The sequence below is a fragment of the Lacerta agilis genome, chromosome 2 (genome assembly GCF_009819535.1).
Source record: "Lacerta agilis isolate rLacAgi1 chromosome 2, rLacAgi1.pri, whole genome shotgun sequence".
Taxonomy (NCBI): domain Eukaryota; kingdom Metazoa; phylum Chordata; class Lepidosauria; order Squamata; family Lacertidae; genus Lacerta; species Lacerta agilis.
In genome coordinates, this window is record NC_046313.1 from 98,255,031 (window position 1) to 98,282,108 (window position 27,078).

The 27,078-nt window shown below is 43.0% G+C and overlaps 1 protein-coding gene across 4 annotated transcripts in view; it reads right to left on the minus strand.

Annotated features, from left to right (window-relative positions):
* Positions 1-27,078, minus strand: part of PTPRG (protein tyrosine phosphatase receptor type G) — a 565,261-nt gene that overhangs the window by 179,250 nt on the left and 358,933 nt on the right. For all 4 annotated transcript variants that reach the window (XM_033141322.1, XM_033141320.1, XM_033141319.1 and 1 more), the window contains one exon: positions 4,630-4,725. In XM_033141322.1, coding sequence (XP_032997213.1) covers positions 4,630-4,725 — 96 coding nt within the window. The remainder of the gene's footprint in view (positions 1-4,629; positions 4,726-27,078) is intronic.

A 27,078-nucleotide genomic window follows, 5' to 3' on the forward strand; every position in this document is an offset into this window, starting at 1 on the left:
TTTCGACACCTGTATCAATATGTATAAATTAGCATATGCAGATACTATGCAAACCAATGTACTTTTTGGTGATATGTAAGAGGCCACCATATTAACAAGGTCTCAAAATGACATGTTTAAAAAAATGTACAGGGTAAACTATGTCTGGCACTAATTGTTATTAATAGCTCTGAATTACTGGTGCTTCAATGCCTTGTATTTTTGTATGCAAAGGGGGTATAAAAGGAGCAAGTCCACGGGGTAGGGAGGACAGGACTTCTTTTTTTAATTTAAAAGTTTACAGGCAGAGATTACAGTGAAATCTCAGTAATAGTAAGAATATTTCCGTAATGCTGCATAAAACAAGGTTAAAAGGAGCATTCAACCTGTAATAGCTTAGGGAGAAACCTTTTTATTTCATGAGGTCTTCCTAAGACATGGTTCACTAACTCCCACTCACAGTGAGATGCTTCAGCATGCAATATGCAGCAGAGATTACAACCACAATGGAAACCAAATGGAGCATAGAAATAGCCTACAGGAACTCAGGGAAATATATTCTGATATTCAGCATTACTTTCAAAGCTTTGTGATATTTGAAACTCTAAACACTGGTCACTTAATTCCCCCACCCCACCCCCTTTGCAAATTTAGCTTCCACTAGTTTTTACTTAAGGAAACAAACAACCAAACTAAACTTTTAAGCCAATTAGTAAAACAGAGCAGTGATATGGAATCATATATCCATAGACTCAAAGACCCTGATGTTGGGAAAGATGGAGGGCACCAGGAGAAGGAGACAACAGAAGATGAGATGGTTGGACAGTGTTCTCAAAGCGACTAGCATGAGTTTGGCCAAACTGCGGGAGGCAGTGGAGGATAGGGGTGACTGGCGTGCTCTGGTCCATGGGGTCACGAAGAGTCGGACACAACTGAACGACTGAACAACAATCCATAGACTCAGTAGACAGGTGGTGAGGAGGATATTCACGTGCTGTATGGGCATTGTCAAAGTATAACAATGCAAATCCAAGTCCATTAAGCAGCCTTTTCATAGTAGTGAAAGGTAGGAGTGTGGAAGTGGATCCAGCCACTAGGACAAATCCTGACCTCCCAAAACTCCAATTCCAGCAAGTGGGAGGAGCCAGAAGTTGGCCATGTCTGGCTAATATGAACCACAGTATAGCGTCTCTCCAACAATAGAACACTGAGACCAAAATTGCCCCATAGCTGAGGCGACTGCAATTTGTTTCCCAGATTTCCAGAACTATTCTATTCTCTGTCTTCATTTCCTATGTTGTAAGTCTCAGGCATGCACCTTAGCCAATTGGTGCATAGTACATGGATCTTGATATCCTTTGCTGGTAGCCTAGATACGATAATAATATTCAAAGTCTCCTATCCACTCCACGATCCACAGTTGGTGGGTGTGCTTTTCAGCCAAGATTGGGTCCTAAAGTGGCTTACAGATAAATCCATCAGAAGATGGAATTTAAATGGGCGAGTGTGTATGTATAGAGACTGGGAAAGAAGGTATAATAGTGCATCTCACCAGTGCTCCCCCCCCAAAAAAAAATGTTTAGGGGTACTCTCATCTTCCTACTCATATTGAAATACTGCCCCTCAATGAGGCCAAACTTAGATTCACAAAATGTTTAGGGGTATGCGTACCCCTGCAAAACCCACTGCATCTCACTATTCCAGTTTTGTTGACTATTGGTTTTATTAAACTGTTTATTTGTACATATGGGCTATGCATAAAACAAACAGGAAACAAAATACATCAGTATCCTATCATGTTGTTGTTTTTTGAATTCTTGTTTATTCTTCCTATTTGTTCCTCATATTTGCAGAAAGCTAGCTCAAACCAGAACCCCACCTGTTACACACACACACACACACACACACACACGTACGGGGGGGGGGGAGAGAAGAGACTACTGAAACAAAATATAGTTCATGCTTACTTATTTATAGGGCTCACACATATGGATAGGTAAGATCTTTGGATCTGCAACTAAACCACACCAGAAGGTTTTAGATTGTATAACAAGGCCTGACATTGCTAAATGGCGTGCTACAATTAACCTTTATGGTTTCACTGAACTTAGAAACCTACGCTTTTCAGGCAAAACAGGATTTTTCCATTGATTAAGGTTCTGTGGTTCACCAGGATGGTGCTGGTGGTGACACTCCACGCTGATGGTGGCAGCATGTACACACCTGTGGGAAACCAGTGCCACCAATCTGGAACTCCATTGGCTATGTGCCTCGCCCTGCCCCATCACTATGCAAGGGTGCACAAAGGCATTCTCCAGCCCCCACCCACAACTTCTGCTATTTATTTAACAGCAATACAGGGCACCTTTAAAAGCAAACTCTCCCGAGGCATTGTACGTCAAAAAATATATATGAAAACACAACAGGACACAAGGGGAAATGATCAAACACAAATAAAGCCAACAGCAGCAAAAACACACCCTACCCGAGTTCATGTGTCTAATCAATTTATATTGACCAAGACTCACAACAAATCTTTTCCCACAACACATTTTAGAGCACTGAACTATTGGTGGGAATACTTTTTATTATTGCTCCTAAGATCTATTAAGATAAAAACACAGTTCAATTGTGTCTTTAAAAGACACATTCATGACTTTAAATAAAAGACAACTTCTTCTGGAAATAAAATAGATGCCACATGTTCAGGGTGAGTCTTTTAAAAGAGGCCCCGTGGAACACGTGTACTCTGTATCCACGGGGCCTCTTTTAACCACCTGCCATCGCAAACTGACTTCATGAAATCTCTGCTGCTACGTGCTTCTTCTTCTTTTTGTCTTGCTTATAAATGTCTATAGACATACATAACTGTGGAGGCAAGTTTCACAAAGTACAATATTTTCACCTTTCTGTCTCTGGTATCTCTGACTGAATTAATTTGGCCAATTACCTTCCTAGCTGTTGAAACACTTGGTTTAATGTCAAGTGGTTTATTTTTAAAACTATCTTGTTCAAATGAATGGAAATTAATAGAAAACAACATTAGAACCAAAGCCAGTACCAAGTCAGAGACAGAGAGCACACACATACCAAAGTAAAATAATGCCCGGTTCAAAAAGCAGTAATAAAAGTGATTTTTGTTTAGCTTCATAGCACAACTGACAAAAATACAAGCCCATTCCTAGTGTAACTTATAGTGTAGCCTATATAGGTTGTATCCAACTTTTGGTCATGTATAAGAATGTCCCCCTACATCTCCTTCCCCCACATACCTTATTCAAATCTGCTCTGGGTTTCCCTGCAACCCTCTGGAGCAGATTTGGTGGTGGCACAGAGGGCATGGGGGTGTTCCATTGCATGGGCAGAAATTGCTCCACTCAATAAATGACAAGTTAGACTTAACCCTATGCTCCTAAGAAAGAATGTCCCTTCCCTACTATGACACTACAATCTCCAATATAGGTCAAGTGAAGCAGTGAGAAATACTGACAAGCAGAGAAAGATGCCCTTAATGGCTGATCCTCCGGTGATCTTTCAGCAGAAAACCATCTTGCCATACAAAACAGAAGAACTTTTAGAAAATTATTTCTGTCACGCATATTTACTGATTTGGGCTAGATGTTGGTATGCTCCCTTGCTATATCTTATCAATTGTGGTAAAAAGAAATCAAGCCCTTAAGGCAGTGCAGAATGTAAAAACAAATACAATGACTAAGAAAAGACTGGTGTTTTCCCCAAAAGTTTGAGAATTGTTTGAGACGTGTTCCACTGAAAGGCATAGCTTATGTGCACCTGAATTTGCGACAGCCTATTGGAAGAAGGTTGTACCGTCACTTTCACCTTAATTTATCCTTTACTCAGAAAAGGAAAACCATTTCTCCTATATAATGAGACAAAGGAGCTGAACAGCCCTTCAATTTGACTTGACCTGTCAGCCATTATAAGCGGCGGCCCCTGTAAAGTACCACAAGTCCTCAGGTGTGCTGAACCTGTAAATGAGCTAACTGAACATTCGCATTCTTTTAGAAAGCATTTTATAAAAAGGGGCTCCATAAATCCACTGACTTGGAAAACCTGATTTCCTTGAGATATTTAGTTGCCATGACAATTTATAATAAGATGCTACTACAGTAAAGAGAGAGAGAGAGAGAGAGAGAGAGAGAGAGAGAGAGAGAGAGAGAGAGAGAGAGAGAGAGAGAGAGATTGGGGAGGGTGGGAGGGAGGACAGGAAAACTGAGGATATTGATTAATATGCTGGCAAGTTGCATCTGAATTTAAAGTTTTCTTCCAGCCTAAGAGGCCCGTTAATATTTCAAGAACCTGAGCAACATGCTTCAATAGCAAGGTAAGTTCTATGATAAATGTGTTCTCCAATCTGTGCACCAGTCAAGCAGCTATAAAAATCAGAATAATTCATGCAAAGATTTCCATTATGTTTCTAAACACACTTATTTACATTTTAAATCACACAGCAGACAATAGGAAATATCCTTCATTTAGACAGGTGTGAATGAGAAAACAGATGCATCCATTAAAGCAGAACCAATTCAATGAATAACAACAACAACAGTAATGATAAGGAAAGGAGGTGGGGAGGGGAAACTTTGCCACCTTTTGGCTTCACAGAGTTTGGGTCAATGAGCAACTTACCTGAAAAAACACAGCCATGGCTCCTATTATTCTTTTCTCTTGGACTGCTGTACCAAAGCTGTCAAAATCATCAGGATTGTAGAAATAAATCTGCATCTGTGGAAAAATGGAAAGCATTTTATTTTGCTGCAAAATTGAGTCCAGGATGGGACAATGAATAATGCGATGTTTGTAGACCAGGGAGGACCAAGACGGAATCTTTGGCTCAGTGATGTTTGAACCCCCAACCCCGAGGGCTGGAACAAGTTCCTAAAGTGAGAGAGCATGGATCCAAGTGGGAAAAGCAAAGTCAGAGGAAGGTCGGGAATGGAAAATCTCCATGTGTGGCAAGATGGTCTACATGCTGGATTTCAGGTAAGACGGTAAAGTAAGAATAAATTGACTAAGTTGTGGTCAAGGGCACAATGGCCATTTTCTTGCGGTGCCTCAGCAGGAATTAAGTAACTAGCCACAACTCGGATGATTTTGCAAATGCATGAATAAGAGTTATATTTGTTGCAACATACGGAAAATGCAAATAAGTGTGCCAAGCTCATATCTGGGATGACTAAGATGGCTAAACCTACCAAGATGATTTGCTCAAAATGACTTCTGAAATCCGTGAAAGCAACTTATCCTGTTAATAGGTCAAATTGCTGTTGACCATTACACACACTTAATTTGGACCTTATGGGATATTTTGCTTCTTAAAACCAGCCTGAACAGGAGTCAGGTCAGAGATCCAGGAAGCCAGATAAGCACAGAAATAACAATAACAATAACAATAATATTTTATTTATACCCCGCCCTCCCCGGCCAGAACCGGGCTCAGGGTGGCTAACACCAATAAAATTACAATAAAACGTAAAAGAAAGAAGAAACAGTTAATTAAAATACGGGTTAAAATACAATTTAAAAATTAAAATGCAGCCCATTTTAGTAGTAGCCCATAAATCAAAACCATAAGGGGAGGGAAACATAAGGGTCAGACTGAGTCCAACCCAAAGGCCAGGCGGAACAGCTCTGTCTTGCAGGCCCTGTGGAAAGATGTCAAAGATGAACATTTCAAAAAATAATAATCCAAATAAGGTTGGCTCCATTCTCTTCATTGGTATAGAACCAAAGAGCAGGCATGACCATGTGTGTCTGAGGAGACCTGACAGACAGATGGTTTGCCAGGGACCAGGGGGAGGGATCCTGCTTGTATCTGCTTGCCCCGGGGAAGCCTATTACTGAGGATCCTGAGGAGGGTCCAAGTATGTGTGTGGGGGGGATTCCCAATCCTCTAACATGATGTTGTGCCCTACATCCTTTGCCCAATCAATCATTACAGTTTTTACCATTTCAACTTTTGTATGCCATTCAAGCAATAAATTATACATTCTGGATAGATTTTTAGTCTTTGGTTCTATCAATTCCGTTTCCAACTTGGATTTCTCTGACGACAATAAAGGTATTATTAACTTGTATGCAATCAAGTTACTCATAAAGTCTCTCTTTGCTGGTAAACAGTGTGTAGCATCTAATCATGCCGTCATATGAATCCAGGTTAAAGATGGTGGAATCACACGACTTCTTAGAACACTGCAGCCTCTTTTTTCCAGGCTCTATATTCTGTCATGTTCATGATCACATATGCTGGTTGAGCAACATGAGAAATGCTCCCCGGGGAGAGACACGTGCAGCCTCCTCTGATCCAAGTATGCATCAGCATATAGTATGGCTATGAAAACAACACCTCAAGGCTTTGAAAAATAAGGCTTCTATTTGAAGATACCTGCCGCTCTTACAAGCACCTGATCATCGGTTCTCTGCAGACGGTTGGGCATCACGTATTTTTCTTCCATATCTTTTACGTACACAGAAGACACACGCATAAAACAAGGTGGTATGTTTGAGTAAAAACTGCAACCAGCCAGATTAGTTGTCATGGAGCCACACTGCTGAGCTATGGTGATGTATTGCTTACGCAAATATGAAAGCAATCAAGAAACAGCTTTACTCCATCTGCTCTCCTGCAGGAGCCATCCTAATTTATTAAGAGAAATGCACTGCAAATTAGGACCATGCATATAGGTGGCAACATGTGGCTGGCCTTCTGTGCTATATAACCAACACCTGTGCATTGACTTGCTTCTATGTTTACAAACCCTTTGAGTGTGAGCAACGCCTGCAGTTCCATACCACTCCTCTATCCACATAACAGAGCTTCATTCATATTCCTATTCTTCTGGTACTTTGATAAGAGATGCCACACATTTTGGCAAGTTCCAGTACTAAATACCTAAATGCCCCTGTTCGTCTGCAGCAAATCTAGACCAGAACAGGAGCAGGAGTTCAAACTCAACTTCTTGAAAGACATGCAAAACAGGAGCACTGCAATGTTTCACAGCTGCCATATCTCAATCCTCCTTTGGGGCATGTTCAGTTACTGGTAACTTTAACAATCATAGCATCATTTCCAATAACCTTACCAGCACATTGTTCACTTCCTAATATTTCAAAATAACCCACTTAATGGGTTTTAATTAGATTTTATTTCAACCATCTTCCTCAGCCTAAGGTCACATGCTGGGCTGTAACTACGAAAACCAGAGGTGTGCATTGTTTCAGCAAAGATACTCACAATTCTGAAAATGGTACTGACAGGGAATTGTTAGATAACCAAAAATTTGTGCTATGTTCTTGGGCCATCCTTGTATTTATATCTCCTGACAAGCACCAATGGGAATTCAGCAGAAAATACATTTGCCTGGAAGAGCTGGAGGATAAATTTTAATTGTTTTGCCTTCGTATCCCCAACCTCATAGATCCCTGGCAATCTCTTACAAATTAACAGCCTCCAGGTTTGGACAACACTCAATTTTCAACATGATACATTCATGCACTGATGTTCAAATTAAAAACAATTTGGTTTCAGGTTGGATTACTTGAGCTCCATTTACATGAAACAAATAAAAATCCCAAGTAATGACCATAATCTACATTTTTACTTCCCATTCAGAGAAAACTAAAACACAACAATTCTCAAATAAAGTGTCTAAAATATTTGTAATATTATGCAGAAGAAAACAATATTCGGTAAGCTTGGCATAGTCTGTAGGATGCCAAAAGCATTCTAGACCATCTTTGCTCATAACATTAGAAGGAAATTAATTTTTGCAATATTCTTTTGGGTAAGTGAGGAAAGGGGCATTGAGAGCCAATTTTTTTTACCAGTGTAATATGCTATGAGTTGTATCCAACCACAATACACAGAATAGGCCTGTTGAAATTAATCTACCTTGGTTAGTCATGGGCATGAATTCCAGGAGTTCTACTCTGAGTAGGACTGGAACTGAATACAACCCAAAGGGCTATATTTTAGGGTTGTTTTTTTTTAGTATTGACCCTCATAACTGTAGATTTAAGGTTAACATTCACTCATCCCTCCCAGGCATAGGAACATTAAGAGGAGGTTTCAGATCCTGACTTGTAGACTACACCAGCCCACGTGAGTCTTACTTTAGCATTGGCCAGAAATGTGGAGTCGCAGTGGCACAGTAAATTGTCCTCTCCTCATGGCCAGACATTCTGGACTGCCAGCTCCTCATTCAAATGCTGTTGGATCCATGACACAGAGGGGGACTGATACTGTGATAAAGTTAGAGGTGCCTGCTGGCTACTAGGGTAGAGAGTTGAAGGCCTAGACAAAAATGTTGTCTCTGACTCTTTCTGGACTTGCCATTTCTAGCACCAGCCTTATATCCTTGCTCAACATACCGGCAAATAAGTAATTTAATAAAAGAGCAACATGACTGTTCAGTTTTTGCTTCTCATGTGGAAACTCTAAAAGATCACCCTGGAACCTCCCAGAACTCAGGGAAGTGAGGAGAACAAAGTGCTATACTGTGTGTTATATGCCTGTTCCTTATCTGACCAAATATGAAAACATCTACATGGAATCAGGAATTCCAATGTACTTCAGCAATAGGGAGTTTGCCATTATCACTATTACATATCCAGAGGTATCATATAATTTAAGTTTTAAAAAGCTGCAAGACTTCTAAGACAGCCAGTGTTATAATGAATCAGTCAGCTAACTGCAGAGGCAATAATTAAAGAGGCTGTTGGAAAGCCAAAATATTTTAGGAAGAATACAGGGCTAAAAAAAAGGACTCCAAGTTCAGAATACTGAAGAAAGTAGTCTGAACGATTTGCTTTGATTCAGTGGAGCTAACTATTGAACAGACTAATCTTTAATTATTATTACCTCTCCCAGCTGCAATGTAGGAAGGAATTATTCTCAACCACCATTTGCTGCTGGATGTGAAATCTCTTGCTTGGAACCAAATTGTATGCAAAGCTTCTATATCCACGTAACTCATTTCTTTGTGAGGTTTTAAGCATGGCAAAAATATTTGGGGAATTCAGAGTTTTATCACGGTGCATTTGATTACTTGTTCTTGTGAGAAAAACAAACAAACACCAGCATGACTTTGCAACCTGACTCCCATTTCTGAAATAAATTAAAAAAAGGTTGTTGGAATACCCTCATCTGCCAACTGCATTAGAGCTTGTGGGATTTGCAGGCACAATCCCACAGAGTTAAGCATGCTCAAATCCACCAGTTTCTTCCCCAATGAAGTCACTGTGCAAGTGGAATGGGACCACATCCTCAGCTCTGCTCTGGGTCTTCGTCCAACCCTCCAGAATAGATTTGGAGCATGTGGGTGGCACATGGGAGGAAGGAGAAGTTCTCTTGCGTGGGTCATTCCGCTTCCACAGTTACTTCGTTGGATTTTAGTGGATTGAAGTATCTTTAGCACTGTGGTATTGTGACTTCTATGATTAGTGATAAAATGCTAGAATCTGGAGGACCAGACACTTCAGTGGTTGCGTAAGGAGTTTTTAAATTTGTGGGCTTAGTGATAACATTCTAAAATTTGGAGGAACAGACTTCAGTGGTTTCAAAAATTGGCAGGGGGAGTTGCTAATTTTTATATCCTACCAGATGTGCACAGGAAGGAGCAATGTTAAAGTTATTTCTTCTGCCCTTCTCTAGCATGTGCAACACCATACTTTCATGTTGGGATTTTCCATTCCACCTTTAGTTGCAGACATGGGATTGCAACGTGTCACATGTCTGTTTACATTCCAGCACAATTTGCTGGCATAAGCAGAACTTCCTTGTTTTGATTTTCTCTCTGAGAAGACGGCAAGGAGAGACGACGTGTTTCTTTGTCTTGATTTACCGGTATGTTTAATAAATCTGTAGTTCATAGTATGTATCCATAGACTCAGCCACTTCTGTTGTGCAGTGTACACTGATATGTATAGTGTGCTCAAGTCTGGGAGGCTTGAGTCACTGATTTATGTCAGAGCCAGAGGTTGATGGATCTTTGCAGTGGCATGGCTGAGAAGGAGACGATCTAGCTTGGGGCTAGCCAGCTGGCCTTTCGACCCCCGGATGCTGACATTTCACCAAGGATAGTGAGGGTCCCTATGGCAGCAGAGTCCAGTGGAAGAAGACTGCCATCAAATCATAACTTCCAACAGCGATCGGATTAATGGTTAGGATTACCCCATCATTTATTATTCCAAGATAAGAAAATGTTTTTGTCACTCTTGTTGCTTCATTGTTTTAGTAGTTATTTTCTACACCTTTTAATGTGTTTTTATTTATTTACTATATTTATTACTATGTTTTACCTTTCTGCTAATGCACTCCTGGCAATCTGCAGTTTAAAAATAATGGGCATAGGTAGAAAATGAAAAATGGATAGGAAGGAAAGAAGCAAGCAAGCAAATTCTTACATAATTGTAATAATGATCAGGTGGAATAGCTACTAAAGGTGGCATTTTGGAAGCTGAGGAAGCTAAAGGGCAGTCGATGCCACCTGGATTAGTAGACTAGACTTTGCTTTTTAACATATCACCTCTGATGTATCCAGGTGGGATGGTGGAGCACACTACCTGTTGTCATTGGATGGGATTTGTTCACGTGTGGGTTCAGACAAAACTTATCCTAAGCATCTAAAGGAACTTTCTTTAATCTCAGAAGGGTCGGGGCAGTATCTTGGACCAGGGCATTGCATGTCACTCATACAAAATTGGTCATTCATTCCATAACAGCACCACTCATCTTGAGAATGGCCATCCTGGGAATGCTGATACAGGAATGAACCAAGTTGTGGGCTCCTCTCTCATGGCCCAGTTCTTCCTATGTGATGAGAGTGTCATAGGTGGGGCAGATATTAGAACAGCTTCCGTAATGACATGTTAATGGGAGAACAAAATGTGTTCATAAGTGACTTTATATTTTGCCCTTTCCTATCATCCAGAACTGACAGATTAATTACATTGATTAATTCAAAGCTATCTGTTCTACAGGCAGGTGACAGCAGGGTACACACTGTGATCAAGGATGGGGAAGGTGTTGCCTAGATAACTGTGCATTCTTATACGGGGCTGGGTTTTATAATCTTCTAGTCCCCTTTCAACTCTGATGCACGCCGCTGGTCTTTAGTATTGCACCTACAGTTAAGAATTCATGGCCCATTGGAGGATTGTGCTCCAAAACATTCTGTTACCCATAGAAGGAGTCAATATGACACTTCTGGCAGTGTGTTTGAACAGTGCTGACCTCCTTGCCACCTTCTAGTAATCAGCAGTGACCCACCTGCTAGGAGGTCAGGGAAGCACCATTGCTGCACCCCACTCTCTGCTAGCGCTTGTGAATGACAGGGAGGCTATCAAGCACCTGACATTGGTGTAGTCACTGATTTTAAGGGAAATCCAGACGAGAGGGAATGATCCGTAGATGAAAGAAAGGACACTCACAGTTGCCCACTAAGCACCCCAGACCAGACAATAAGTACCACAAAAGCCATGCACACACCCCACACAGTGCCGGATTTACGTATAAGCTAAACAAGCTATGGTTGGACAAGAGATGGTTGGACAGTGTTCTTGAAGCTACTAACATGAGTTTGGCCAAACTGCGAGAGGCACTGAAGGATAGGCGTGCCTGGTGTGCTCTGGGCCATGGGGTCACGAAGAGTCGGACACGACTGAACAACTGAACAACAACAACAAACAAGCTATAGCTTAGGGCCCCTCTCTCTTGGGGGGCCTCCAAAAAATGTAAAGGAAAAAAACACCAGGATGTACATTTCCAACATATAAGATAAAAAACAAATAAAACCTACATACAGCAACAGTGTTTTGTGTTTTGTAGGCTCCTATTTTGTTATGTGCAAATGGCTGTAGATACCTATCAGGTCCATAAATCACCATATAGCATATATTCAACACAAAAAACAGCAACAATTTGTTGACAAAGGACAGCTGGACATATAAAAGGCCCCATTACCTTCAATAGCTTAGGGGCTCATCAAACCTAAATCCGGCCCTGCCCACACATGATAATTTCTCTGATTTTTCTCCCCTCCCCTTTCATAATTTTCAAGTGCCTAATTTTCCTCCCTCAAAAATTGGTGGAGAATGGTTTAAAAGAAAAGAAAAAATGCAGGAGAAAATTTTGGAAAAACACTAGACGAAGAAAGACTGAGTAGGAAGCTACATGAACCAAGGCATTTCTCAACTCGAGGCCATTTATCTGTAACAAAATTGGGTCAACATCATGTCCAAGTTTGCCGGATGGAGAAATAGTAAACTTTAGTCAAGACAGCTGCCCTAGTAGCCTCCGTGTAAGGACAACTTCATGCACGTGTATGCAAAAAAAACTTAAGCTATAATTTTCAGCACACACGAGGTGCTGCTGTGGATTCAGTAGAAAAAAAAAGATGCATGTTACATTCATTTGTATTTTGATAAGGCAACTAACTGTCTATGTTTTCTATAATGTGAAACTTTCCCCCCCGCCAGCACCCCCCGAAATTGCTTTGTACTCAGAGTAACAACCATATGATTCACCATGAAATGAAGTCTGGAAAATCGTTTTGGATAAATGGAACTATAAATTCAATAGAATTTCCATGACAACATAGATTGCAACACTGTGCCACAAGTAAAGCCTTATAAATCATTCAAAACCAACAAGAAATCTGCAATAAGTCTTCTATTTCAAAACATACAAGAGCTGTGAATTATAGTGTTGTGGCTATTAACTCACTAGAAATTTGCATTTTTACCCCTTCCACCACCTTGACAGGTTTTGTGTTTGTCCTACAATAGTTCTTCTAAATTCAGGCAACACTGATGGTAAAAACTGTATTGCGTAACCTTCCAGGACTAACAAATACGTGTTGTTGTTTTAAAAAAGTTATTTTTGTTATTTCACTTTATAACAGAGGCGCCATCTTCTCGAGTTGATTGAGGGGGCTCGATGCAACGTTGCGAGGAGCCAGGGGTAAAGTCACATGCCCTCTGAACATTGAGGGGGCATGGTCCCCTTAAAAAAAACATGGGGAGGGGGGAAACTGCCTCAGTCCCTAGGAGTTGGCACGTATGTTTTATAATGTATATAAAAGAGAGATAACAATTAGAACAACAGACAAAAATTTAAAGAGGAAAAAGAAAACTGCAAAACAGGTACATAGAATGAGCAGTGGCGACATAAGTTTATACAACAATGACCAAGTAAAGAATATAAACTTTATCCAATCATCAAATTTTGCCAGGCGTGTGTAATAATTTTAAGAAGTTTTTCCTAAGAAAACTGGAAACAGATTTTAAGGGTCACATTTCCCAAATTTTATTCCAGTCACTGAGAAGAATTTGTGTGCCAATTTCTAGTTCCCGTATCTTTTTAAGGGGTTCCAGAAATCCGTAAGTTACACTGAGCAATATAGAGTACAATTTAGACCTCTACCCATAGTGCTTAGTAAATTTTCAAACTGTGTTAAAGGTATCAAAGTTTGTGCTTTTACATTTTTTTTATAATAAAGCTATGCATTTGATTAAAATAAATCCAATCTGTGTTAAGATTTGCCAAACTTAATTTTATTTTTTTAATAGATATAGGTTGATTATTGATACAGAAATCTCATAGTGTATAAACTTTTGTATTCCCAGTGTTCAAATTGCTTATTGCTCCGTTGCTGGGGAAAATCTGAATGATATGATAGTGGGATTAATAGAGAAATAAAAGTGAAAGTTTAGGTTGCCAGGTTTTCCATATCCAAACAGTACAATTAGTATATGGATTTATTATAGAGTTGAATAGATTTTGTTTAAGATTCTTAAATAGAAGACCTCGTGGCAAGTGATGTTAGGAAGTTTGATTTCAATTTCTACCCAGTGATCATTTGGTTCCCCTTTGATTGTATATGCTTCAGGTTACATACGTTTCAGGTTACATACTCCGCTAATCCAGAAATAATGCTTCAGGTTAATAAGTTTGCTTCAGGATAAGAACAGAAATCGTGCTCCGGTGGCGCAGTGGCAGCGGGTGGCCCCATTAGCTAAAGTGGTGCTTCAGGTTAAGAACAGTTTCAGGTTAAGAGCGGACCTCCAGAACAAATTAAGTTCTTAACCCGAGGTACCACTGTATATAATAACTCTCTCAGCTGAAATGCAGAGTAGTAGAAATAAATTAGGTATAATTCATTTACCAGATTAAGATCTGTGGAATAAAAAGAATTTACTTAGTCTAGTTTAAAAAACCCCAAACAAATATGTTTTCATGAGTCAGAAAAACAGGTCACCAGGTGAGTAAAGTATTCTTGGAATTTAAACTACACACAATTTAATGGGGAATTTAAACTAAGGCACACTCCCTTTCTGGATACAGGTGTCTAACAAGACACCTGAATCTCAGCGAAGCTTCAGAAGTGGTTGCCAGACCTGTGCGAGAAGCTGTTGTCAAAACATCCATGTAAAGCCCCAGGTAAGTGTGTGTATGTAAAAATCTGCACAGAATTAAAGGGCATTTTGGACCCTGCCCGCAGCCTTCTTACGTCATATCACCCACCCAATAAATTGAGGCAATAGGGGAACAGAGCATGGTGTTCTCAGTGGCTGTTCCACAATTATGGAAAGCCATGGAAATTCATGTTCCCCAGGGAAAGTGATCTTGAAGTGTCGTGCACCTCAGTGTTTGAACAGGCACATTTTAGCGCTTGTGTTCTCATACTTCAACCTGCCCCAACGTAGGGTGTGGTGCCGCAGTCAAAATAAACAAATCATTAAGACTGACTTCCCACAACTTCGTCTTTTCAGAAAGCAATTGTTAAAGCTATCCTCCACAAACTTCCCAAAGCACAGTTCTTGGGCTTTGGAACTGCATGAAAGCCTTCCTGCCTGGAAACAAAATATTTTTCAGACCAGCCAAACCCTCAAAGGATAATTGCCTTCCTGAGGAAAAGCCAGTTCATGCCACATGGCAAAGCACCGCAAGTGTTTTGATTTAAGGGGGGGGGGAGCACATTGCCAATGAGGAAGGAGGCTGGTGAACTGAAGGATTCCGAGAGGACCTGGGAGTCACAGCACTTGACAGAACTCGGCTTCGGCGTCAGAAATGTCAGCAGAAAGTGACCTGGAACTGTTCACACTCCTTTCAAACTTACATGCCAAACTTTGCTCAGCATTAAGCGGCTCGTCTTTGAAGGACACACCTCTGCCCTAAATGTCAAAAGGGGACAAAGCACTGAAAGTTTCCTGAGACCTGCCACAGCCAAAACCTTAAAATGCTCCTGAAAATAAAGAATTTCCTCCTTCCTTAAAAATGATATTGATATAACAGAAAACAAAAGGCCTGTTAAAACCACACTTTTGTTTTTAGCATAAACAGATAGGACGGACGGACACACACACACACACACGAGAGAGAGAGAGAGAGAGACATACAGTATATATGTTAAAATAAGTGTATAAAATACACTGTATTTTATCTAGCATATATTTTGGGAAATGGTTTATTCTCTATGCATTTGAAGATACAGTGTCAGGGACCGGCTAGGCGAGGAGGAGGTACCAGCTAGGGAACCCCCCCCCCCCCAAGGGAGATCCCAGGGGAGGAAGGCTCAGAGCCCGGGGAGGATTGGTGGTGAGACACTGAAGAGAGGTCAGAGGGGGAAGCTTGGGAAGAGATGCTGGATACTGATGGGACAAGAGGCTTTAATGAACAGAGGGAAACTGAGACAGGGAGCAGTTCAGACTTGGAGGCTGAAGCAGAGGGGTGTGTGTGTCAAGAGACTGCTGAAGAATCCCAGGAGTCTCCCTCTCTGGCTGCGACAAGCTCCCTTCCCCCCCTGGTCTCCCAAGAATGTGCACAATATATGTTAATATATATGTACAGGTACACATTTAGAAATGATTCCCCTAATGAAATAGAAAAAGAGCAGCACTGCTCCAAAGTGGGCAAGGCTGTAACTGGGTGACCTCAGTGCCAGCTCAATCTGCTGTCCAGGAGCTAACTCTGGATAGCCAACTTCAGCCCTTTGCTCTCTCTTCTTAGGCTTCTTTATCTTTATACTAGATACAGGACAGGGCAGTCCTTCAAACAGTGTTCTGCAGAGTAGGTCAGACGGTCATCCTACCAATGGCAAAACAAGTGTTTTCCATGCAAGGAATGCCATCTTCAATTCTTGCCATCTCCCGTTGAAAAGAACAGATACCAGGTGATGGGCAAGACTGAGAATCTGAAGAGTCAACTGTTACGCTCTGCTAACTTTTTTTTGTGGCAGCCACTAGCCATTATTAAATGTGCCACATTGAAATATGTAGGGGACAGACTTGCAAATGTCTGCATGTCAACTGCATGTCATTTAAACGTGTAGTTCTCACTGGAGAATTTTCAGCCTTCAACACAAATCTTGCAGCACGTCTAACACATTTTAATGAGGAATACGCCTGTGTAGACAAGACTTTAGTTCATCTGAGGCATGATGCTGGTTGCAACTCTTGTCTATGAACACTCATGGCACACAAAAATGGTTTTTAAGTCTAGGGTGCAAGGACTTCCTGATGGTTCTCCTGCTCTTGTAGAGTCCCTCACTTTTCTTTTTTCTTAAAAATCACTATTTGTTAGTGGCTGAGAACAAATCCTACTGGTTTTAGGAGGACTGCTCTGTTTGGCATGGTTCTGCATTTGGTCATAAGCACTTCAGCTTATAATGAGCACTTCCAGAAACTAGATTTTGTTGAGGGCCATGCAGACCAAACAATTTCGAAGCAGAGAACGTTGACAAAAATATTTTCCCGCACCGTTCTAGTTCATCAGTTCATGAAATGACATGACTCTGCACAGAGAATTCATTACAGACATATGCAGTATAAATTATGGCTGTGACTCAACATCTGTGGAGTGTTGAGTCCCTGCCATAATCCATACTGCACAGTACACCTGTGATGAAATCTCCACACAGAGCCATGTCATTTCATGAACTGATGAACTAGAATGGTGCAGAAAAGCTTTTCCCTCACCGCCCCCTACCCTGGCCACTGTAAAGTTAACTCGAGAAAAGCTAACTGGATGTACACCTGGGAAAAGTTAGCAAGTAGGTTGGCTGGTTCATTCTCTGAAATCAAGCACTGCAATGCACTAAAATTCAGTTTACTATTAAATGGTTGAAAAATGCATTATTTTTGGCCTTACATTTTAAAAATTTATCAAAAATTCAACGGTATTGTTTCATTCAGAAACAGAAAGAGCCATGGTAAACACACAGTGCCAAGAATGATCCAGGAAGGATTTCCTGCTCTCGTCCAATATGTTATCCTTTGGCCCCTGCCTACTAGACAGCAGAACCCACTAAGGACCCTTGAGGCAAGGGAGTGAGGTTTGGCTCACTTATCCCATGATGGTGGCAACTCTTCCCTTGCTGACCATTGGCAAAGTAGATTAATGTACATCATTGATGCTGCTGTAGATTCCACCACCCCACCCAACCCCAGATTGAGAGGCCAAGACTGAGAGGAAAAATACCATTCACAAAACTAAATAGACTGCTACTTTTCCAGGTTTGACAGTTTGTTATTGCACAGATCACAAAACATTAACTGTATCAAAGAAAATTACCACTTTATGTGACTTCTACGTATCTCATGTTGCTGCTGTTTTCTTGTAGGATTATGACAGCTTTCTGAACCTATGAAACAGATTACGCAGTACGGGAAGGCTCCATATCCAGCATGCATATAATAGAGAATAATTTGTTGTTGTTTGTATCTTGCGGGTGTTAACATGAAAATGAGCAAAACAATAGCACAGAATACATTAAAATCACAATGGAATGAAAATAATGTTGTTGCTGCAAAGACAGTTGCAAATGTGTTGGGAAAGCCTCTCCTCCTTAGCGAGGGGAGGGGTTGTGAGCTGGAGCCGGCTCCAGCATTGAGGCGGGGGCGTTTCGCCCCTGCCCTACCTAGCCCCGCCGCCGCGCCGCGCCCCTAGCAGTCAGCCAATAGGGCTGACTTGGGGGCGGGGATTTGCTGCACCTGGGCAGCCGTGGCGGCACCTCTCCGCCATTCTGCGTCGCTTCACCGCCGGATCAAGACTTCGGATCAAGACTGTGCTGGGCATTGTTTGAACCACGTGGCGGTTCATTTCAGGGAGTATTTGCTTTCTCCTTCAGGTTTTTTCTTTTACCTTTTTTACAGGCGTGCACGGCAACAGCTTCAACGTACCCCTGCTGCTTACAGCAGCTTTTCACTGCGATCGGATCCTCGGGACTAATAAGGTCCTTTCTCTGCTCTCCCTGTAAGAGTGGCTCCCAGCTTAGGTTGAGCCTTCCTGCAGCGGAGCCTTTATGTTTGCTTCTTTGTTGTTTTGGTAACGGGGCTTAGCATTGGGGGGGATTTGTAGCTACTGATTTCAAACTGCAGTTTCTCTGGTGTGCCTTGGGCTTTCGTTTTGCCTCCCTCTCCCTGTGCTACAATTGTATCCTCTTTACGATTGTATCCTCCGGTTTAGCTGTGTTTCTTGTGTTCCTTCGGCTCTTGTTTTGCCCCCCTCTCTTTGTTCGGCAACTGTATCCTCCTTACTATTGTATCTTTCTGCCCTTCCTTCCTGCAGCTGGGATAGCTCAGTTGGTAGGGTGTGGGACTCTCAATCTCAGGGTTGTGAGTTTGAGCCCTGCGTTGGGCAAAATTTTTTGAAAGGGCTGATCTGTTTAAAAACTGCTTTAAAAAAAAAAAAAAAAACTGTGTTTTTCCTTTTCAAACTGTGGTAGCAGTCTTGGTGTGGTTTAGGTGCTGCTTGGAAATTGTTCTTCTTAGATCGTGGGTAGCCTAGAATTTTCTGGGTGCAGCACAGCCCCCCCCCCCCCGTTTTCTGTTCACAGCAATTATCTGCTTAGAGTGCCAAGTTTGCTTTATTTTCCTGTATGTTTGTGCCTGTTCTCATCTGTGATTTTGTGGTGTGTTGCCTCTCTGATTGGGTCTGAATAATTTCTGTCGGCCATACTTAGTGTGGCCACGTGCGGCTCATAGCGGCGGCCATTTTGAGTGTCCCTTTGTGGGCAACTTACAGCGGCCATTTTAGGTGTGTACCTGGAGACTCCTGGCAGCGGCCATTTTGAGTGTGTCTTTACGGGTGGCATTAAAAGTAGTCCTCTTTCTTCCTGAGTACAGGAAGGAGTAGCAAATAATAAGGCATAATAAATAATAAATTAGTAAAAAGAAAGTTGAAAAAGCTTATTATCTCCCCCTTTTGGGCAAGCGCATAGCTTTGGTTCCTGTTGTGCTGTGGCTATTGATTTTCTATGAGGTGCTCTCTGCTGAGCTATATAAAGTAATATTAATACGGAAGGTTATAGCTATAAGGAAATAAATTAAATAGGTTAAAATAAAATTAAAATAAATAAATATATAAATAAAAAGTAGATATTTCTTTTCCCCCTACTGAGTGATTGCACCAGCTCTGGTCAAGGTTGTGGGAGGTTCAGGTGATTTCTAGTGCTGCGCGAGCCTCCCCAGTGCTGCGGGTAGGGCACATTGTTTTGCCCCTGTTTTGAGATATATTCATTAGTGCTGTCATCCGGTCCATATAGCAGGTTAATATATGATCGGTTAACTGAATCATAGCATAGATACACAAACATATAAGTAGAATAGAACATAAAATAAAGTAAATAAATAATAAATTATATATATTAAAATATATAATTGCACTCACACACTCGCACACACGCACACTCACATAGATATATCTTTATAGGATAAAACAAATAATAAATAAGTAAATAAGTAAATAAGTAAGGAAATAATAAAAATAATAAATTAAGAAAGATAGCAACAGATAAATTAGTAATTGATGAATAATTAGTAAATAAGTAAGGAAATAATAAAAATAATAAATTAAGAAAGATAGCAACAGATAAATTAGTAATTGATAAATAATTAATATTAAATAAATAAACAACAGCGGAACAGAAGTAACACTAGTGGGCTTCAGCAAATTAGTGCCAATTGGTGATATAAATACGTAATAAGTGATAAATTAATAAACCTTATTTTGTTGGTGGTAACTTCTGGTTTGACTTTTATTATGTCTAAAAGGAAGCAGTCGTCAGGTGATGGTCCGGCCAGCAACAAGCGTGCGAATTCAAGTGGTCGTGGTTCGAAAAAGGGAGCACGTGAGCGCAATGATGAACCCAAAACTGTAGCACAATTGTTTACAGTAGTTAAATCATGGATGTCGAGTTTCGAGGAGCGCCTGGCGCGGCAAAATCAAAGCTCTTCCGCAAATACTACTTGTATTACAGATACACAGGAGGAGGCAGTCCCGGGTACATCAGCTGCGCTTTCTTCCAACACCCAGCTCAGTGGATCGGATACCCAGCAGGATGTCTCCGTGGGCCTGCAAACAAGAGCCAGGGCCCAAGTATCCCAGGCAATAGCAGACGCAGCACGCTTCTCAGAGTGTGATGCCTCAGCCGGGGGTAGTAATGCGTCGGTATCTCACCCCTCATCATCTTCCTCACGGCAGGGGCGATCGGGTGCATCTCAGTCTGATACCTCATCGGAAGGGGAAGCTGATCAGCAGCAGGAGAAAGACAAGCAACATGGCAGTGAGAAGCCTTCTGGGAAAAGACATGCGAAGAAAAAGCACGTGTGCAAAAGAAGCAAATCTAGTCATCAGGACACCGAGGACGAGTCAGGTACGTCCTCTGATTACGATAGCGATGCTTCCTTGGGCTCTTATTGGGGGAAGGGAGAAGAAATTTCAGGCCTTCCGGACTGGGCGTGGTCCCGTAGGGCCAGCGCTCACCGGAAAAAGTTTGGTGGTACGCAGGAATGGCGTGATGGTGCTTTGGTAAAGGATACAACTGTCTCCACTCATACAACCGCGGATGTGGTCCCAGGGGATCACTTGTCCCCAAAGATCAGGGCTAAAGTATTGAACGGTGAGTTTGTTGACATGTTTCAGTTAGTCCCTCCAGCTGAAGAAATGGGCAGAGGTGAAAAGCGGACGTCTTATGGGAAAAGAAGGAGTAAGTACCCCAAGGTTCCGAGAACATTTGAAAATTGGCTAGATGGCTTTCAGGCATACATGGGTACCATAGTTGCTGCTTATCCGAAACGGGCTGTTCACTTGGTAGCATATTTATCTAACATCAGGACAGCCTATTCTCTTTCGGGTGAAGCAGCCGCCATTGCGTATGACGAAAAATTTCGTAGAAAGGCTTCCAGGATACCGCATGCGCGTTGGGATCAGATTGAAAATGGCATCTGGAACGTGGTCGTTGGTCCATACGTAGAGAAGAGACCCCAGGAAGCAGTTCGTGCTGGAAGGGTGGAGCAAAAGAAGGAACCTAGGCGCAAATATTGCTGGGAGTTTAACAGAGGGACTTGCCAGAGACAAGTGTGTAAGTATCCTCATGAGTGCGAAATATGCGCAGGTGCTCACCCAGCGTCCACATGCTTCAAGGGGAAGCAGCCCTTTCGTGGGGGCCGGGGGTACCACCAAAACGGCTCCAGGGGTGCCTCCGCAGCAGCAGGGAACCGCAGGTAATTTATCTTTAGGGTTGGCCTTCTCCCCCATCAAGTTGCCCTCCTTACATAGTTTACTTTTGGCTTATCCAGACAAAGTTGCAGCATCTTATCTTTGGGAGGGCTTTTCACAGGGTTTCAGGATACCGGTATCAGGTTCCCTTGTCTTTAAGGAATCTCCAAACCAAAAATCTGTTCTTGAGAGGCCAGAGGTGGCAAAAAAGAAGATTCAAAAGGAATTGGCAGCTGGCAGGGTGGCAGGCCCCTTTTGGGCCTCCCCCCTGCCTAATCTTCAGATATCACCTTTAGGCATTGTCCCTAAAAAGACCCCGGGGGAATTCAGACTCATTCATAATTTGTCATACCCCAAAGGTGGTTCTGTAAATGACGCCATACCTCCGGAACTGCGCTCGGTAAAATATACGTCTTTCGATCAAGCAGTAAAACTCATTCGTAGTCGCGGGCAGGGTGCCCTTATGGCAAAATGTGATATCGAGTCGGCCTTTCGTTTACTCCCGGTACATCCAGAGGATTTTCATCTATTGGGTTTTAAGTTTGATGGCCAAATTTATATTGACAAAGCTATGCCAATGGGTTGCTCGGTTTCTTGCGCAGCATTTGAAACCTTTAGCACATTCTTGGACTGGGCCCTGCGTTTCAGGACAGGTCTTTCAGGTGTCACTCATTATTTGGATGATTTTCTTTTAACGGGAAAACCTAACAGTATGGAATGCGCATCTCTTCTAGAAGCTTTCTCATCCTTGTCGCAGGAATTGGGAGTACCACTGGCAGCGGAAAAAACGGAAGGTCCTGTCACGCGCCTCACATTTTTGGGCATCGAGCTGGACACCATCGCTCAGTCGTCACGTTTGCCGCAGGGAAAAGTAGATGCCCTTAGAGATGTCATAATTCAAACGCTACCACTCAAGAAGCTCACATTGAGGCAGATACAGTCCTTGCTTGGTCATTTCAACTTTGCATGCAGGGTAGTGGCACCAGGGCGCCCATTTTGCGCCCGTTTGGCGAGGCTATCAGCAGGCCTGAAGCGTGCGCACCATAGAGTACGTCTTCCTAAAGAGGTCAAGGCTGACTTGGAGATGTGGCTGGTTTTTCTACAGAATTATAATGGTGTGTCCCTTTGGCAGGATTCTATAACTTTGCATTCTGATTTTCAGGTTCATTCCGACGCTGCGGGGTCTTTAGGTTTCGGTTTGTTCCTAAAAGGTCGATGGTGTGCGCAAAGATGGCCTGAGGGTTGGCTGAATGGACCCATTACGCGTGACCTCACTTTCTTGGAATTTTTTCCCATAGTGGTAGCGGTTCATCTCTGGCTGGAGGAGTTTAAGGATCGCAGAGTTTGCTTCTGGACTGACAATCAATCAGTTGTGAAGGTTCTTGCCAAGCGTTCATCGCGTTCAGAGAGGGTGTCTGGTCTACTGCGTTCGTTCGTGCTGGTTTGCCTGGAACATAACATTTCCTTTTCGGCTAAATTCATCCCGGGCGTCAACAATGACATAGCTGATGCTTTATCTCGGTTTCAGATGGAGCGCTTCCGGTCTCTAGCGCCGTGGGCTCAGCAGCTTCCAGAACCCTTCCCGGAACACCTTTGGAACCTTGGAAGTGCGATGTGATCAAGGGAGTATTAGCTTCTGTAGCCCCATCAACGCTGCGGTCATATAAGAAAGTGTGGTCTGATTTTTTGGTGTTTAGGTCTGAGGCCAGAAATATTGCCTTCAGTATCCCCCCATCAACTGACGAGGTTTTGCAATATCTGTCGCACTTGCACGGGTTGGGCAGGGCAGCTAAGACGTTGAGAATCCACACAGCTGCCATAACTTTTTTCAGCAGGTCCATATTCTCAGTAGACCCTTGCTCAGATTTCATCGTCGGCAGAGCAATAGAGGGTTGGGGTCGGTTGCAACCTTCAAATAGCTCACCGAGGAAGCCAATAACATTTGAGCTTCTTTGCTTGGTGCGGAGGAACCTCAGGTCCATCTGTTGGTCTAAATTTGAGGCCAGGCTGTTTTCGGCTGCATATGCCATTGCCTTTTTCGGGGCTTTGAGAGTAGGAGAGGTAGTGGCAGAGGTCCTCCAAGACGGTTCGGCCCGTGGCATTCACTTAGAAGACATCCAACTGACTCAGTCAGACTTGTGTGTACAGATCCGTCAGTCTAAGACAGATCAGCAGGGTAAAGGTGCACTGGTGAGGCTAACGGCCTCTAGACAGCCTGGCCCATGCCCGGTGAAGGACACGAGACGTTATCTTCAGCTCAGGCCGCCCGGCACAGGGCCATTGCTAATTCACGCTGATGGATCTAGGCTGTTGAGACATCAATTCACCCGAGTTCTGCGGATGGCGATAGATGCTAGTGGTTTCTCAGCCGAGGGTTATGCTGCACATTCTTTCAGAATTGGGGCAGCTACAATGGCCGCACATATGGGCCTCCCGGCTGACAGAATCAAGGAGATGGGACGTTGGAAGTCGAACGCGTACAAGGGTTATATAAGGAAAAACTGCTAATTTCCTGTCATTTACCGTCACCTTTTCCTTTTCTTTATTTGCCAGGGTTACACAAGAAGCAGGTGTGGATTTGTGGGCACAGCATTGTCCATTGGGCCAGAATTCGCGCAATAGCTTCTGGCATTGGTACTAATTTGGGCCTGCCTAACAACGTGCAGGTCTCCTGGTTTTCTAGGCGCGGCATGCGTTGGGAAGAGTTAATGCCTTTGGTCAAGAATGCAGCAGCTTCCGTTGGCCCCCCAGACATCATGATAATTCAACTAGGCGAAAACGATTTGGCAACTAGGAAGAGTTTGGACTTAACCTTACACATTAAAAAGGACTTGGATGAATTAGCGCTTTCTTTCCCCGATACTACTGTGGGCTGGTCCTCACTTCTGAAGAGAAGAGTCTGGTGGGGAAGCCGTTCTCCTGTAGCAGTGGATAAGTCCAGAAAGCTGTTGAATCGAGTTATTGCGCGCAAGTTGCGTTTTCAAAATGGCCGTGTGATTGAGCATGCCAACATCAAGTATGGCAATGTTGCTCTTTTCCGGAAGGATGGCGTCCACCTCTCTGATATGGGAAATGACATCTGGTTGACTGATATTACCAAAGATCTTCAGAATTGGTTGCAGCTGTGAGGGTATTTGGCGGCGAGCCCCTTTGGCTCGGGTGGCGGTTAGGCATTGGGTTTAGTGTGGTATCGGAGGGCATAGGTTCGGGCCATCGCCTAACCCTCCTAAAGTTTGGGTATTCCGTAAAGGAATCCGGCGGTCGTGGATCCTGTCCAATGCCCTGTTGGTGGCTAGGGGCCATGGCACGACCTCCGGTGACTTCAGGGGGTGGAGCTTCCAGTTGTATCTTGCATCAACAAGCTCCACCTCATGGGCGGTTAACCCTTGAGTGACTCCACGCTCTGCGGGGGGAGTCAACTTTTAGTCTGTTCAACCCAATGCCTAAGCCAATACCACTCACACGCTGTAACCAATAAAGTTGTGGCCTTTTTTCCTCCATTAACTTAAAATCATGCGTCACTGTGTTTTATTTCTGACATGCGGGAGTAGGGTCCTCGAATCACAAAGCCTCTCCTCCTTAGCGAGGGGAGGGGTTGTGAGCTGGAGCCGGCTCCAGCATTGAGGCGGGGGCGTTTCGCCCCTGCCCTACCTAGCCCCGCCGCCGCGCCGCGCCCCTAGCAGTCAGCCAATAGGGCTGACTTGGGGGCGGGGATTTGCTGCACCTGGGCAGCCGTGGCGGCACCTCTCCGCCATTCTGCGTCGCTTCACCGCCGGATCACCCGCCCACCCTCCCTTAGGTTGTTCCTTGGATAGGACATTGCTATGGACTGCGGTTGGTCGCCTTGTTTGTACAAGGGTCCTGGTAGGAATTTTGGCCAAGTGGCAAATTGGCACAGCCTCATTGGTTTTTTCGCCTACCTCGTAGCAAATTGTCACAACTATGTTAGATTGGCGGTTAGGCATTGGGTTTAGTGTGGTATCGGAGGGCATAGGTTCGGGCCATCGCCTAACCCTCCTAAAGTTTGGGTATTCCGTAAAGGAATCCGGCGGTCGTGGATCCTGTCCAATGCCCTGTTGGTGGCTAGGGGCCATGGCACGACCTCCGGTGACTTCAGGGGGTGGAGCTTCCAGTTGTATCTTGCATCAACAAGCTCCACCTCATGGGCGGTTAACCCTTGAGTGACTCCACGCTCTGCGGGGGGAGTCAACTTTTAGTCTGTTCAACCCAATGCCTAAGCCAATACCACTCACACGCTGTAACCAATAAAGTTGTGGCCTTTTTTCCTCCATTAACTTAAAATCATGCGTCACTGTGTTTTATTTCTGACATGCGGGAGTAGGGTCCTCGAATCACAAACACATTTTAATGCTGCTCAATGTTTGTGCCTCCTGACACTTTTAACGTGCATGATGATGGCAGAGTTTTCCTGCACATGGTGACTGAGCACCTGTGACCCTCCCTCTCGTTCATTAGTTGTTCAAATGGGGTTCAAGCAACCTAAGTATTACTTAACATGGCAGAACTCCTTGGAAGGAAAAGAAGCAGTGCTGCTTAATATTCTGCTGGGCCTCCTGTCCATAGGAGATATTAACGGAAATGCATTGCAATCTGAAGCTGAAGCAACATGTATATATGTTAAAGCGCTATGTTTTATCACACCTAAAAGTACTTGTGATGCCTTACCATCTATAGTTCTTAAATCCTGCCTTAAATGTTTAATATCTGACACTTTCAGATGCATTCATTCATTCATTCATTCATTCATTTCCGGGTGAAGGATTTTCTCTATGCCTTAAAAAAAGAAAAAGAAATCAAGTACAATGAAAATTTTCATTTGCCAAAATATTGAATCATTTGCCTTACACTTACTGAGTATGCAATGCTGAATCGCAGAACACAGAGCAGTCCATGTCAAAGAATAATATAAGAAGAACCATGACAGATTAAAGACCCATCACTTACAGCATTTGCATTGGCCAAAAAGACATATTTGGGGAGCCCACAAACAGGATATGAAGACAGCGGACCACCCAAGCATTGTTCCTCGCACAGAGCAAATGTATTCAATGGCCTATTGCGAGTGACAGATATGACGAACCTGCGGCCTTCAATATGTTGATGGATTAAAACTCCCGTCATCCCTGCGCATTGGTGATGCTGGCTGGGGTTGGTGGGAGATGGAGTCCAACAATATCTGGAGGGCCAAAGGTTTCCCATCTCTGATCTATGAAGCTAGAGGCTCCATATAGCCACAATGGCCATTGTATTTGTTTTGACCCCCTGCCTAAGTGAAGGTTTTTGGTTTTTGGTTTAGTTTTTTTTTAAAAGAATAGATAAGAAAAGTCTCACAAGAAAAGTTCTCTCTGCCTAAGAGTAGTAGAAGATCTCTGCTGGGTCAAGTCAAAGGCCTATCTAATCCATCACTCTTGTTTCCCACAGTGACCAACCAGATAGCTATAGTAAGTTCACAAGCTGGGCGGGAGAGGAACAGTACTCTCCCTACCATTTGTCTAATCCAATGCTACTTCTTCCACTACAATATGTGGGACACACCCACAAGGAAGTTTGGGACAGGC